Genomic DNA, 15384 nt, shown 5'->3' with positions numbered 1-15384 from the left:
AACAATGTCTCTTATATGATCATTGCTAAAAGTTAAAATATTAAGAAATAAAGAACATTTTTTTGCAAAATAGTCCTCATTCCTCTTTCAAAACAGAAAAAAAATCGGATGTGCTTATCACTCCCTTTTCTATTTTTGAAAAAAATTTAAATTAACTTTTTTATAGTTTTTAATTGAACTAATATGTTCTAATCTATTACCATTTTCGTTTGCACAGTTTTTTTTTTTAAATTAAACATATTTACAAAGAAATTATCATTAATTAAACATATTTATAAAGAAATTATCATGATGATTTTACCTTTTTAAAATTTTATAAAAAAATGTTAAGATTCATTATGACTTCCATAGAAAAATTATAAAAATTTATAATAATACTTTCGGACTGTAAATTTTAAGTTAATTATTTTATTTTTGTAATTTAGAGGATAAACTACCATCATTTTTTTTCCTTCCTATTTTCGTCATTTTGTTTATAGTGTTTCTCATTGTTACATCACACTTGTTGTCCCTTGTTGCGCCTACTACTATGTTTGCTATTTTACACCTGTTAATGCTATTCTCATCGCAACGTTTTGTTCCTACGATCCTAGGCTCTTTTTTCTTCTTTCACCACCACAACTTTACACCACTACATCATTATTATATAAAGTTACCATGGCAATCGTCATGTAATTTCGTTTTAATAATGATCATGCTTGTAACACATTTTTAATAACAATGGATATATATTTGTTTCTAAAATAATAGTAGTTGAAAATCTTGTTTACAATAAGGAAATAAAATAGTTAAAGATAGTTAATAAAAACATAACCATGAAAAATAATTAAATAGAATATAGTTATTTACTATTTAACAAAAAAAAATATAGTATTGATGTTATTAATATCTAATAGACAAAGTTAGAGATTTGTTATTCATAAAGAGACATCTGTCTACATACAGCCATAAATACGTGTTTCTGTTGAAATGAGACGAGGATAATTCTTGTGCGATACTCCCGTCTTGGACGAATGTGTACTTCCTCTATGCTCTGGGTGACCGATCAGTTTGAGGGGATTGAGCTGCAGAAGACACTTCAACGCTCAAATCAGAATTTTTCTCTGAAAGTCTTAAGTAATTCAATTATGGAAAAAATCTCATTTATCTCAAAATTAAACATATGTTTATATAGAGTTTACAAGAATTTGACCAATTAGTATTAGTCTTAACCAATCATCAATAATAGTTACTGTATTGATTGCGTTTTAACTCTGCTCAATTGTTATCGACAGAACGAAGTCATTTTTCGTACCCTTACCGTTCGGTTCATTCTACTCAACACAGTCATATCAGATCGGTCAAGTTTATCCCTGTACTAACAATACGTAACAATATCAAATATGTATTTTTAACTCTCAAATATAATAAGACCTACTTGCAGGCAATTTAAAGAGTGAATTTTCTAAGCCGCCTACAACCCAATCTTAAAAGTATGTCACCTTTTGATATCACGTGCATCCATATGATCCAATGTAAAAATTCGTTTTTTTTTCAAAGATTCTCAAGAGTAGACATTATAAGATGACATGATCGGATGAAAAAAAAAACTTTTTTTAAAAATAAATTATCAAGAGTAGACATCCCAGAAAGACACTAATTACCTTTTTGGTTATATTGTATACTAAATTATAAGTTTAGGAGAAATGAGTGTTACGTATTGGATATCGGTGTCCATTCATTTTCACTTACGACTTCTTATAATCTGTGTCTCCTTTGTGATTACTCAAATGGGAAAAGTAATTTTGGTTTGCATTTTAATCTGTATGGTTTGGCAGATTTTTCATTAAATTGCGTGGGACCAATTTTTGAAGACGCAGAAAGAATAGACCAGCCAGCGTTCATGACGTGCGAGAAAGGGTTCATGCTCGTGACTAGTGACCTACTTCTCAATCACATGAACAACTACACAAATAAATATATTGATTCGTTCTTATTCACTTATATATATTAGTATAAATGTATGTTACTATTATTGATGATTTCAGCTCATCTCAAACTTTTATGGAGTTTTCTATTATTTAACGTTGAATTCTTAATCAAGTTTCATATCGTTCCACATAAAATAAAAAAAATAAATATATAAATATATATACATATAAAATATTTTTATTGATATAAGATTTTTTAGAATAGTGTAAAAATAAATTTGTGAAAATTTAATTCAAAATAAATAATATTTTATCATTGTAGAGATTGTGTTGATTTCCCTATATCATAATAGTCAATTTTTGTGATATGATAAAAAAACAAAACAGGTGCTCGGATCACAAGAGGCCTTATTTAGAGAGAGAAATTGACATTCTCAAATTTGATGAAAAAGTTCAACAAGTTTCTTTGCAATAAAAAATAAATAAATGTTTGCTCTCCTAATATACTCATTTTTATTTTAAGTAATTAAGGTTTTCCTAATTATATTGGATATTCAATTATTTGAACAATTTAATTTGAGTTCTTTCTTATTTAGTTTTAGTTCTTATTTGCCTCAATTCTACAACTCATGTTTGTTAAGTTAAAACGTGTCTAAAATAATTTAGAACGTTAATGAAGGATGCGTATTATATTTTTTTTATTACTTGTACTAATAATATACATCCCTATATGTTAAAAAATTTGATACCAGAGAAAGATTTAAAAATTTAGAGATCATATAAAATATTCAACACGGACAAAATTAAATAAATATAGTTTTAGTATTTTTTTATAATTTAGATATCGATTTTTAAAAAAGGTATTGGATATTCAAAGTAAAAATGGATCATTTGCAATTTATTTAAAGTAAACAAGTATCGTAATTAAAAATTTATACAACTAAATTTATATTGATTCATATATTACTCAGAACGTCGTATATTAGATTCGTTAAGTAAACAAGTAATGAATATAGCAATGTTTGAATTAGCTTTATACATTGAATTAAGTCATATTATTTTAGTTTGGAGACTATTATGAATGAGAGTTGAGTTGTCCATTAACCTAATCAAATTTAAAGGTAATTTGAACACATCAATATTTTGAAATTAAATAATAGCTTTTTGAAGAATGGTTTTTGAGTTATACTTAGGTAATTTTAGTTTGGTTTAATCTTTTACATTTTTTTAAATACATTTTTTGACATTGTATTAATAATAAATTAGTATTTAATAGATATTAATATTTTAAAATTTATCAATGTTTAAAAAATTAAATCGAAGTGATCGGTCGAACTAGAAAACCAGTTGAACCAAAAAAAGTTATAAACAGATTGAGTAATTGATTCAAACAAATAAGAATTTAACCTAAAGACAAAACTAATAAAAACAGTTCGGAAAGGACTAATAAATAACTGAATATAATATGATTTAAACCAATATAAAAATAATATTATTTAAAAAAAATTTCTTAAAAAATAACATCAAACCAAAATAACTTTAATATTAATATATAACAATAATAAATGTTGATATTTATTGTTAATACTTTGATTTAAACTTAAAATGTAATTAAAGATGAAATATTTTTAATTTCAATATTGTAAATTATGATAATATTTAATATAATTTCATATATTAATTTGTAATTATAAATTTATCAATATAGATTTAACTACAACTCAAACCATTATTCTGTAAATAAGTGTTATGAAGATTGAATGATTCTAAAAAAGTGAATTTAATGAATAAATGTGACATATTTCAAACATGAATTTTCTGTATTCGTAAACATTGAGCACAAACCGTTTATTTAATAGTTGTTTAAGATTCTGATTTAAACGATGAAAAACATTTACTTTTGATATTTTTAATATAATTTTAAGCCGAAAATAAAGATATAAATGAAAAAGAAAAAAAAAGGTTTAATTATTCAGACAGCATTAAATGAAGTAGCTTGTTTGTTAACCGAGGAGGAGAAAGTTGAATTAGTAACATTAACTAAGATTATAAATCCCATCTTACTTTTTCTGCTCCTACCTAGATTCTCTTTTCTCTCCTTTAGCGAATACGGTTACTAACAATCTATCTCTTTCAATCTCATCTCATTCTCATGTAAACACTCACACAATCCCTTCTTTTCTTTTCTTTTTCCTCTCAACTCTTCTGAATCACAACCACTCCTCTCTCATCAATCTCAAAAAGCCAAAGTAACGTCCAAACACCACTTCATATATAACATAACACCCGCCGTAACGTATCGTGTCCTATGATGTTTTTGGTTGTTCCATTCAAACGTAGGATGGAAACAAATCACTTTGTTATGTTCCGGCGTGTCTGAATTTGTAATGCACGTGATGATTATGATGATGCTGGCTGTGGCGGCTTAAGAAGCAGATCCTTTCCTCGGCCATGGGGAAGAAAGGAGGCAGCTGGTTTTCCTCCGTCAAAAAAGTTTTCAAATCCTCTTCTAATAAGGACTCGCCGGTGCCGGAGAAGAAGGTTACCCGTTCCCTCTCTTCTCCCACAATTATTTTCTATTCACAATTTTTATCACATTGTACCTTCATACTCTTCCTCTTTTCTTCTTTTCCATTCGTCTCTATAAATTGGTTTTTGTGAACTACGATTTTCGATTTTTGATTTTCACTGGAGTTCCACAAGCCTAATGAAGCATTCGCCATGCCTCTTCCTTTTCTTTTTTTTTTTAAATAAAATCATTACCATTTTTCACTGTTTGAAGATTTCCAGAATGGATTATAATGGATGTTTTTTTTTTAAGATTATGATATCATGTTTGGTGCCGGGAGTTAACCAACTGTTTTTTTTTTCAATAACATTATTTGAAGACTAGTTTAAGGTATGGATTACCATACGATGAAATTCTAAGAATGTTTCATTCTTCTTGGAGGAGACTTTTTCATCTGATGTTATGTTAAAAACTAATCTAGTTAACTTTGATGAATATGTGTGCATCCGATTACTATAATAAGATTGTTCTAATTTATTAGTCAGTAGCTTTAAAACTATTAGGTCTATGATTAGGTTAATTATTCATGTTTTTTTTTTGCCGCGGTTTGACCTAAGTTAACTGAAACGTCATTGCTTGAATAGAGGATATATAAAAACACAGTGGTTAACCTTGAAGGGATTATTTACTGTACCTTATATAGGTGGAGGAGTTAATTGTGTGTATCACGTCATTAATAGCGATTGAGCTCCAAAGTTATTGAATCAGTCACGCACGAGTCATGATCATGACCTTTTACTCAATCCCCAACAAACCTAGAAGAAAGTAGAAACTGCTTAACTGCAGCATAATTAATGCTATCACTGCGTTCTACCTTACACATTGAAGGCTAATAGCTCCTTCGTATGTATAGTAAGTGGAATTCTTAGTTGTTGCTGTTGTCTTTTGTGCTTCCACATAAAAAGGATGAGCGACCTGGTCCTTAGGACCATCGACCCGATACAGTGTGTAATTATGCGCGTATATGGTCCCCTGTCATGTGAACATGTATCAAATAATGTTACTAGTATTCGTGTCACATACTTATCATATCACCCAACCCATCACATCATTCATCTCCACCATCATGTGCTTCCCATGTCAGATCTCCATCATGCTAATTAACAGAACACATTCTGTTTCATATTTTGTTACTCCTTGATTTTCCAAATGATTGCTAATTAGGACATGGTTGATGTTGGGATTTCCACTTTCAGAAAGACAACAAGAAGGAAGAACAATGGCAGCTGCATGAGGCCCCAGAGGAGGTGTCCTTGGAGCATTTTCCTGCTGAGAGTTCTCCTGATATTACCAATGAAGGGAGTGCCACGTCAACACCGGTGACTGAAGATAGAAGCCATGCTATGGCCTTTGCAGCAGCAACTGCTGCCGCTGCCGAAGCCGCAGTAGCAGCTGCTCAAGCGGCCGCTAGAGTTGTGAGATTGGCAGGTTATGGACGCCAATCCACGGAAGAAAGAGCTGCAATACTCATTCAATCATACTACAGAGGTTACCTAGTATGTCCTCCTTTGTCTTTCTCTTACAAACCGAGTAATTAGTTCTTGTCTACTTTGGGTGAAGTTGTTAATTGTTTAATATCAGAGTGTAGCAGGGCACTTAATTAGTTTGGTATGGACCACAGATACGCCACACCCACCCCCAAGTTTTACAGTTGTATTTATAATTACATGGATGACACTTGCAGTACAATATGATCGCTTTCCTCTACTATATATCATTGAAATTCACGCTCATTTTTAATTTATAAATGGTGAACTTATTGAGATATTAATTGAATTCAGCGTACGGGGTAGCAGAAAACTAAACAAAATACAAAATTAAAAATTGAGGTCATAAAGGGGTTTATCTGGAAGTACAATATTTATGCATACTGATCAGTAGCTTGATCATTGGGAATTCTTGCGTGACTACATTACTTACAAGCTCAGGATATTAACTATTACTATAAGTTTAGTACAAAATTACTCCGTTAAGCTTTTGATTGATTGTGTCTATATCATGCAAATTATATTATTGATCACTGCACTAATTAAAGAACGAAAGTGAATAACTTGATAAGTGGATTCGTTGGTTGAGATTACTGATCGTTGCATACTCAAGTCATTATTTATTTTTTCAAGAAACATTAGAATGGTTGAATTCTGCAGGCTCGACGTGCTTTGCGGGCTTTGAAGGGATTGGTGAGACTTCAAGCGCTTGTGAGGGGACACAATGTGAGAAAGCAAGCCCAGATGACAATGCGATGCATGCATGCATTAGTCCGAGTACAGGCAAGAGTAAGAGCTCGAAGACTCCAGTTGACTCAAGAGAAGTATCAGAGAAGAGTTGAGGAACAGGTCCAAAGAGGACTAGAGGAACAACAACAACCTAAGCTACTTTTGAGCCCCATCAAAATGTTAGACATGGATACATGGGACAATAGGCGTCAAAGTAGCCAACAGATTAAGGAGAATAATTTGAGGAAACATGAAGCTGCAATGAAGAGGGAGAGAGCTCTTGCATACGCTTTCAACTGTCAGGTATTCACTTTTGTCCTTCCAAGAGAGAAGAGAACCCACATGCACCAAAACTATGAAACAGTCTTGAATATGTAGTTTCGTTCAATCTTTAAGGACTAAGTTTTTCAATAATTTAGAATGATGTCTCTACATCGTTGATGATTTTGTATGCAACAGCAGAAGCAAAATCCAAATGATGATGATGTTGGAAGCTATAGCAATGAGCGTGAAAGAGCCGAAATGGATTGGAACTGGTTGGAACGGTGGATGTTATCACAATCACAGAACTCAAGGCACTTTGGGTCACGGGAGAACCTTTATAGAACTCTTGCTACTGCAACTTCCACCACTGATGACATGTCTGAAGAAAAAACAGTTGAAATTGACATGGCTGCAACTCTGGATTCAGCTCATGCTAACATGGGTCTCATCCACCAAGAATCTTTTGACACAAGCCCAATATCCAATAGGTACCACCAGCGCCACCACAGTGCAGGTGTACCAAGCTACATGGCCCCAACTCAGTCTGCAAAGGCCAAGGCTCGTAATCAAGGCCTGTTTAAAAATAGGGGTTCACCTGGGCCTAACTGGAACTCGTCCACCAGGAGAAGTTCCGTTCTAGGGCTGGGCTGTGACTCAACTAGCTCTGGTGGGCCCACTGCAGCTCATGGGTTACCAAGAAGTCCAAGCCCAAAAATTAATGAAATTCGCCTCCAATCCAGACGGATTTCGGGTAGCAGCCCGGATAATGTTCACATTGAGGATTGGGCCCTTCCCCTTGGAACCAGTGGTTGGACTTGACTTTGTTAATTTATTTATTTTTCTAAATATTCTAATAATTAATAGCATGTTTTTCTAAATAATAGCATGCTCTGAACTTTGGTCGTTGACATGCAATGGTGCTTTAATGTGTCTGTTGTTGTCGTGTCATGAACAATATAATCCCTCGTCAGAAATATCCAAAATTGGGATTGTAATGTCTAGCCTGCTGTTAAGAAAATGTTTGAATTTTGTTTTTCCAAGGAATTAATATTTTCATGAGTGTATTGTTTTTCGTTGAGAACAATGTACGTACACTATTTATTTGTTGGGTTGAATATCACCTTTTTTTTTGAAAATATACGGACTAATATTATTACTGGTAAAAGACTTGAATTATTTATAATCTTTTGTCTTGATTCTTCAACAGTCAAATCATTAATAAACTCCGTTAAAATTTATACATATTACAAGAATTTTTTTTAATATTTACAACTTTTAACTTATTATTAAATATAACTATTTTATATTTATTTAACAAAATTTAAATGTTTTCTTATTTTTCATATTAGTTTGTCTACTATTTATCTAAACATTTGACATGCAGTCTTCTCTTGTTCATTTTATGATTGATAGGGTTCTTCATTATTTCAATGACCAATTTATATTTTGTTTTTATTATGGTCGACTTATTCTTTGCTTTGATCAACTTGTTACTTACTGGGTTCTTTGTTATTTTAGTAACTAACATTTTTTTAACCAAGTTCTTATCAATCACACTTAACTTTTCATCCATTTCACACATCACTTCTCATATTGCACCTTTAATGCAACTCTCAAATCTTTCTTATCACGAAATTGTTCTTGCAATCTTAAAATATTTTTATAGTTCCAAGCACCTTTTATGCAAAACCTACTTCTTTCTTTCTAAACTTGCATGTAACTCTACATTACTTCTAACTTCCTTTTCAATTCTTTGTTGCAAATTGTCTCTAGCAAGCTCTAACCATTGAATAACAAGCTCATCTCCACACATGATCGAGTTATTTGAGGTGTTTAAATGCTCCACCAAGATTTCTAAGCAAACTTGGCACCCCATCAAGCTTTGGAGGCCATTTGCACGTCTTATCGACTTATCCATACTACTCGATTATTTTGTGATACTTAGCTTTCTTGTCGAATTCTCCACTTGCTTACCTTGGGCCCAAAGCTACATTCCATCATCAACAACTCCAATTTGTCTTCAACTTCTTTGATGAGATTGATTGTCTTTTCTCTTTAAACTTTAGATCGACAATCTTTTTGTGAAATTCCCGACCCTTGCCACAATTAAAGCACTTAACCAATTTGCATTCCTTTGCATAATGACGATGCTTACTACTCTTGAAGCACTAAACGTCTGAGTTGCTTGACCGACATCCTCTCCATTAACCTTATCTCAGCCACACCAATTTTGTTGATCAGACTGTTCTTTCTCTTCTTGTCCTCCTCAACCTCTGCCACAAAGATCGCTTCCTATACCTCATTAGTATCATTAATTGTCTTGAGTATTCTCCGCTTCTCCCTTTATTTAGAGTAGTTGATCAAGGGGCTTCCATGTCTTCTTCTTCCATTGTTCGTGCCCCTCAAGTAACCCAACAAGCTCTTCAACCGGAAGTGTTGACAAGTCATTGGACTCCTTAATAGTGCATACTATATTTTCAAAGTCATCGGTTAATGACCTCAAGATTTTCTCTACTACTCGGCTAGTGGGTAGGGTGGTTATCATTGTTTCAACTCGAGATATGTACTTAGTTGTTCCCTAAGTCTCCTACATCCCCATGCTCTCCAAATCTCCCTTGAGAGTTTGAAGTCAAACCTACTTCACTTAATCATTTTGAAGATTTTCTCTTATTCGTTTTTTCTAGAATGCCCCTTGCTTCTTTTGAAGATTTTGCACTTGTAATCTTCTTAAAGCCAGAATCGTCTACAACTTACAGAGTTGCCTTGTCCTTCACATGTGCTTCTTTCGACACTTTCAACTGAACATTCGACCAATTCTTGGTGTTGATTGGTTCTTCGAAACCATCTTCAATCACCTCCCAATTGATTGGGATCCAAGAAGAGCCTTTGTCTTAAGATTCCAATTGTCATAGTGATGGGAAAATGGCTTGCTGATGAGTCAATATTTTCTTGATTTCACTTAGCTTATTGTACTGGATTTAATTAGGGAATTGTGCTTAAATGTCTAGTATTTCCCCATTTTTGCTAATTGTGCTTAAATTGACTAGAAATTCTTATTTTAATTAATTTGAAGTATCTGAGGCTAATTATTTGCATTATTAATTGTAGAGAAATTTTTGGATAATAATATGGGACATTTGGAGGACTGTCACTTAATTCAAGACTCTCCACAAAAGAAGTGTGGACAAGAAAAAGGGAAGTGACATCCAAAAAAGCATTTGACATTCAAAAAGGAGCTTAAAAAAAATAAATAATGTGTCACGGCCCATGGGGAATGCACTACACGGTCCAACAAGAAGCCCATGTGCACATGAAGAGGGTGTGCATGTTGGAAGAAAACCAATGGGAGGTGCACATGGAAGAAAAAAGTTGTTGCCACGTCTTTGAGAGTGATTCTCCCTGCACCTCACGCGTTTCGTCCTACACCTCCAAATATAATTTAATTCCAAGTATAGCCTTTGCAAGTCAAAATTGATTTTTAAAAAGTTTGACTAAAACTTTAACTCTTCCCTGCCGCATTTCAAACTCAAACCCTACACCCCCTTTCCAAATCACCCCTCCCTCTTTTTCTCTCAGTCTTCCTCCGTCATTCTTCTCTCCCCCGTATCCTCTACCACCACTGTATTTTGTCTTCGCCCTCCCTCTTGTGCAAGCGTTCGTCCTTCGTGCCAAGACTCTACGTTCGTCCCTTTTGCGTTCGTTCTTGCCACGCTTTGCGTTTGTCCTGTCGTGGCCTCACAGATCTCTGGCGTCTAGGTTAGTACCATTGCATCTACTTTGTTTTGTTTGCTGTCATATGCATGTGCCTGTGTGCTTGGGTGTTCGCTTCGTGCGCCGGTTCGGTTCGTTCGTTCGCCGGAGAGCTTAAACGCCGTTGAAGTTGCGGTCAGAGACGTCCGCAGTTGGAAGTGCGGAAAGGTGCAAATAGAACCGCATTTCGATCTACGGAAAGCAAACGATCTACGGAAAGCGCAAACCGTAGTTCGATCTGCGGAAAGGACAGAGTACCACCGCATTTCGATCTGCGGCGGCAGACTAACCGCACATGGAAGTGCGGTTACGAGATTCCGCCAAACGTACCTGTCTTCTTCCTCTCGCCGAACAATGTCACAGCAGATCTCCAAATCTCCCAACACACCCAACGCTACCACCCGAGAATGATAACCACCAACTCAATACACAGTAAAGGAGTGAAGAAAAATAGCAATGCTTGCTACAGTGAAAACGAAGAACAGGGCGCACCTGAGGGTTTATACCCAAAAGATATTTTTGTGGTTGGCAGTTAGGAAAATGGTTGGTGGTTAACAAAAATAAATTCATTAATTAAGTTTTGACTTTTTGTTAAATAAAGGGCAAAGAAGTAAAATTGGGGGTGCAGGATGAAGGCAGTGAGGTGTAGGAAGAATCACTCCGTCTTTGAATGGAAGTGTCAGTACAGCAGCAGGTCACGACCCACGCTTGGAGAGAAATGAAGGCATCCCATAAGCACATCTTGGAGCATCCAGCTGGCTTGGGAAAAAGAGGCCTTCAATTGGAGAATGTGCATCACGGTCACGAGGAGGGAACTCAAGCTCCAGCCGCAACCTAGGATGGGGGCTGTTACGGAAATGAGAGAAACATGTGGATGGAGTGAATGGGCTCCAGCTGCCACCTATGAAGCATTTTTTTTTTGGCTTTAAAAAGATGTAGTGCGTGGATGAGGGAGCTACACGGTGTCACAGCTAATTCCAGGAGCTGGGAGTGCACACGGTGATTTACTTTAGAGGCAGCAACGGTGATTAAATTGGAAGGAGAGCACTTATTTTTGGCTTAGGGAATTGGGGGAAGCAGAGCCAGCCGCCACCTGGGAAAAGGGGGAGGATTCATTCACTTCATGGAGGAGTAGCATGTAGTTATGAGAGAGTACAGCTGGAGAAAGGATGCACACGGGCAGCGAGAAGCACATTTCAATTTCTTTTTAGAAGCACACGGTCACATACAGGGATTTATTCTTTCTTTTAAATTAGGGGCAGAGTGCACATGATGTAGGTGCTGGAAGGAGGTTGGCATTTTACTTTGCTGGAAGAAAAGTGAAGCATGGTGATTCACGGGAGAAGAAAGAAGCGCGAAAGCAGAAGAAGTGGCACACACGGTGTTGGATTTTGGATGATTGATGATGGAGAATGGAGGTGCAGCAGCCACCTTGAGAGGAGAACACGGTGTTGGATTTTGCACGCTGACTCATTTTGCTTTGGAGGAAGAGAGTAATGGAACGGTGATTCAAGGTGCTGTCACGGTGAAGAGAGACACACACGGCCTGAAGTTTCATTTAATTTCCATTTGAAAAGCACATTTAATTTTCATTTTGCTAGAAGCGGTGCACACACTTTCTTTCTTGCCTTTTAGCTATTCTGTGATTGAATTGCATTTCAATTACTAGATAAAGCATATACTCTTTTATTCCAACACGTTTTGTCATTTATTTATTGCATTTCAATGTGTCGTGCACTTTGGGATTTCGTTTATACCCGATGCATTTAAATTTGTTCCAACCCTTTTGAATTGAAGTTTATTAGCTAAGTGTGTTTCTTTATTTCCACTGCAATGAGCATTTTAATTATTAGTTAAACTTTGTTTCTTTTATTCCCGCGGCTTTGTGTTTCAATTGGTTAACATCCTTGTTTCTTTGAATTTTTATTCCAAGTTGCAATGTGCATTTCATTTCTAGCTTTAGTGTTGCATTTGAATAGCACACCAATTGTTTCTTTATTATCTGCTGCGTTTTAATCAGTTCATTTTTAATCACAAAAACACTTTCAAACCCCCACACTATGTGTTTGACCTAAGCCTCGAACCACATTTGGTCCTTGAGAGACGACCTAGGAGTCACTTCCTAGCACTGTACTGCATTCTTTAATGCACATCAAATTTGATGGGCCGCGACAGCTGCATCACTTGCTCCAAGACCAAATGATGGAAGTGGACCAAGGCACTATTCACTAAACTACAAATTTGACACCAATGGTGGAATCATAGCCTAGAGGATAGGACATGACCCATATGAAGGAACAAGGTTTGATGCCAAATGATGGGAACCTTTTTCATGCAAGTTGAAGAAGACAACATGGATATGAGGTGTTGGACGCAAAAGCATGTAAAGATGAAGGAGTATGTGTTTGGAGAGTGGTTTGGAAGTGTATCTTGAAGGAGGTTGGGCCAACCATCAAGAAAATGTTAAGAGACATTAAGAAGACATCTATCCTAGTGAACTTAGAAAAGGAGAACTGCAAAATTTGGTATAATTTCTCTTCATTAATTCCAAATTGATTGTAGAAATGCTTGAGAACTTCTTTTTATAGAAGGGGCAGAGAGCTCAAGTCTTAACAAAGAAGAAACCATGAATTTAATGAATTATAAAAGTGTAATGAACCTAGGAGCTTCAAGAACCTTCTTCAAGAGTAGATGCATGCACAAGGTTCTTTTACCCACCCCCCCCCCCCCAAGTAAGGTTTTTAAGGGTTACTTGAGGCTCAAGCAAGCCCAAAAATCCGCTTAGTTCGTATACCCACACAAGAAGCAAGTTAAAAAGCTAAAACTGACATTTCTGTTGCAAGTTGTCTATTTTAATCGATTATGAAAAATTGATATCGATTAAGTCAAACAAACTTCATTATTTTCAGAATGTGTCTAAAATAATCGATTATTGGATAAAATAACAATTATTTCAAAGGTTGGTCCAAAGAAATGGCCAAAGTACAAGCCTAAATAAAATGTAACATTGGCTCAAATACAAGGCCTAAAGAAAAGACTTATTTACATGTTTACAAAGCTTAAGAGAAGGAAATATAAGGTAATAAACTATCGCCTACAAGAGTAGAGTTCTTTGAAGTCCTTCTTCTTCTTCCATTTTCCTAACCTTGGTTCAAGTTGTAGCTCCTTGGATGGGTTTCTATTATCCCCTCTCTCTTTAAAACGATTTGTCCTCAGATCGAAAAGATATCTAAGGAATCACAACTTTGGTTGTTTATTTCCTTTAAGATAAAAAATGTATCTACAATAACCATCAAATAAAAATTGAATGAATTTTTGTATCAAAATATGAGTATATCTAAAGTAAAAAACAAATTAATGAATCATTTTTGTATTTTTGAAACGATTTTCCTTAAGAAAATATTTTTGCATCCTTCACAAAAGAAAGTAATTTTATTGGTGTAGCCATCAAGGATGGATCTATGGTCATTTTTGTATTTTTGAAACGATTTTCCTTAAGAAAATATTTTTGCATCCTTCACAAAAGAAAGTCATTTTATTGTTGTAGCCATCAAGGATGGATCTATGATCATATTGACAAAGCCTACCAAGTAAAATATGCCCAATTTCCATAGGAATAATTTCACACAAAACATTTTCATCATAATTTGTTATAAAAATGGGTATATTGACTTGGTCTTTGACAGTTATACCATCATCATCTTTAATCCACTCAAGTTTGTAAGGATTTAGATGGGGCTTAGTAGTCAAATCTAACTCTTCCACCAATTTTAAACTACAACAATTACAACTAAATCCATTATCCATAATAGCAAAACAAATGTGATTAAAATGTTATATCTTGTGTGGAAGAAATTCACTTGTTGTGATTATTTTAATTTAATTGGATGGATTCCAATAAGTGTACACACCAATGATAACTCTCCCCCACAAGAAAGAATTTCCTCTACAAAATCTAAAATATCTTCTTCGTTAGGTGAAGAAAGAGAGTCATCAAAGCTTCCAATGCTTTGATATTTCAAAACCAATGTTCTTTTGTAAGAACATTTAAAAGAAATGTGTCCTCTTTCAAAACACTTAAAGCACTGAACACCTTTTGTTTTAATTTCTTTAGACTTTTCTTTAAAATTAATAAGGCATACTTCACAAAAATGTTTTTGTTCATTTTGAGTTATTTGTAACTTGTTAGGCAACAACAACTCAAAGTACGATTTTTCAAAAGCTAAGGAGTTTATAAAAATGGGGAGTGGAAATGGAGTTACAAATTCTTTAAGAGTGAAGGTTGAAATTAAGAAATGTGAATCATTAGTGAAATGATAAAAGTTCAAAGGTTGGAAAACTTCCTTTAAAACTTTTGACTCAATTATAATTGTGGGAGTGGGAGGTGTCTTTAGTAGCGCTTCCTCCTTGAGTAGAATTTCTTTCTTCTCCTTTTCTCTCCTCTCAATCTATTATTTCTATTTCTTCTCTTTCTCCTTCCTTTATCTTCTCTCTTTGTTTTCTCGCTCCTCCATTTCTCTTCTAGTTTCTTCTTCTCTAACTCTTTTAGCGTTACAAAAATAAAGGAAGATAATACTAAGGAATCAAGTAATATTAAGAAAATATCAAGTAGACTCAATAGAATCCTCACTCTAAAAACCTTGTTATGAAACTAAAACCAAGCATGAAGTCAAGA

General features: G+C 34.5%; 1 protein-coding gene across 2 annotated transcripts; it reads left to right on the top strand.

Annotated features, from left to right (window-relative positions):
• Positions 1 to 3979: 3979 nt before the first annotated feature.
• Positions 3980 to 7837, top strand: LOC108332179 (protein IQ-DOMAIN 21). Of its 2 annotated transcripts, none has more exons than XM_052876726.1 (4): positions 3980 to 4451; positions 5676 to 5975; positions 6627 to 6998; positions 7158 to 7837. In XM_052876726.1, the coding sequence occupies exons 1-4, from the start codon at positions 4362 to 4364 to the stop codon at positions 7776 to 7778; spliced, it is 1383 nt and encodes a 460-aa protein (XP_052732686.1). In that variant the 5' UTR covers positions 3980 to 4361; the 3' UTR covers positions 7779 to 7837. The 2 variants fall into 2 exon arrangements, with proteins under 2 accessions (XP_052732686.1, XP_017422844.1); XM_017567355.2 differs by having other exon boundaries at positions 7155 to 7837.
• Positions 7838 to 15384: the final 7547 nt, after the last annotated feature.

The sequence above is a fragment of the Vigna angularis genome, chromosome 4, assembly GCF_016808095.1.
Source record: "Vigna angularis cultivar LongXiaoDou No.4 chromosome 4, ASM1680809v1, whole genome shotgun sequence".
In the NCBI taxonomy this organism is placed as follows: domain Eukaryota; kingdom Viridiplantae; phylum Streptophyta; class Magnoliopsida; order Fabales; family Fabaceae; genus Vigna; species Vigna angularis.
This window is presented reverse-complemented; position numbering and strand designations above follow the sequence as displayed.

What these genes read in the sequence shown, in the direction of transcription:
- LOC108332179 (XM_017567355.2), top strand. Translation starts at nt 4,362, where the DNA reads ATGGGGAAGAAAGGAGGCAGCTGGTTTTCCTCCGTCAAAAAAGTTTTC. An exon ending in CGCCGGTGCCGGAGAAGAAG is followed by an intron (nt 4,452 to 5,675) that starts GTTACCCGTTCC and finishes TTCCACTTTCAG; the next exon opens with AAAGACAACAAGAAGGAAGA. An exon ending in CATACGCTTTCAACTGTCAG is followed by an intron (nt 6,999 to 7,154) that starts GTATTCACTTTT and finishes TGTATGCAACAG; the next exon opens with CAGAAGCAAAATCCAAATGA.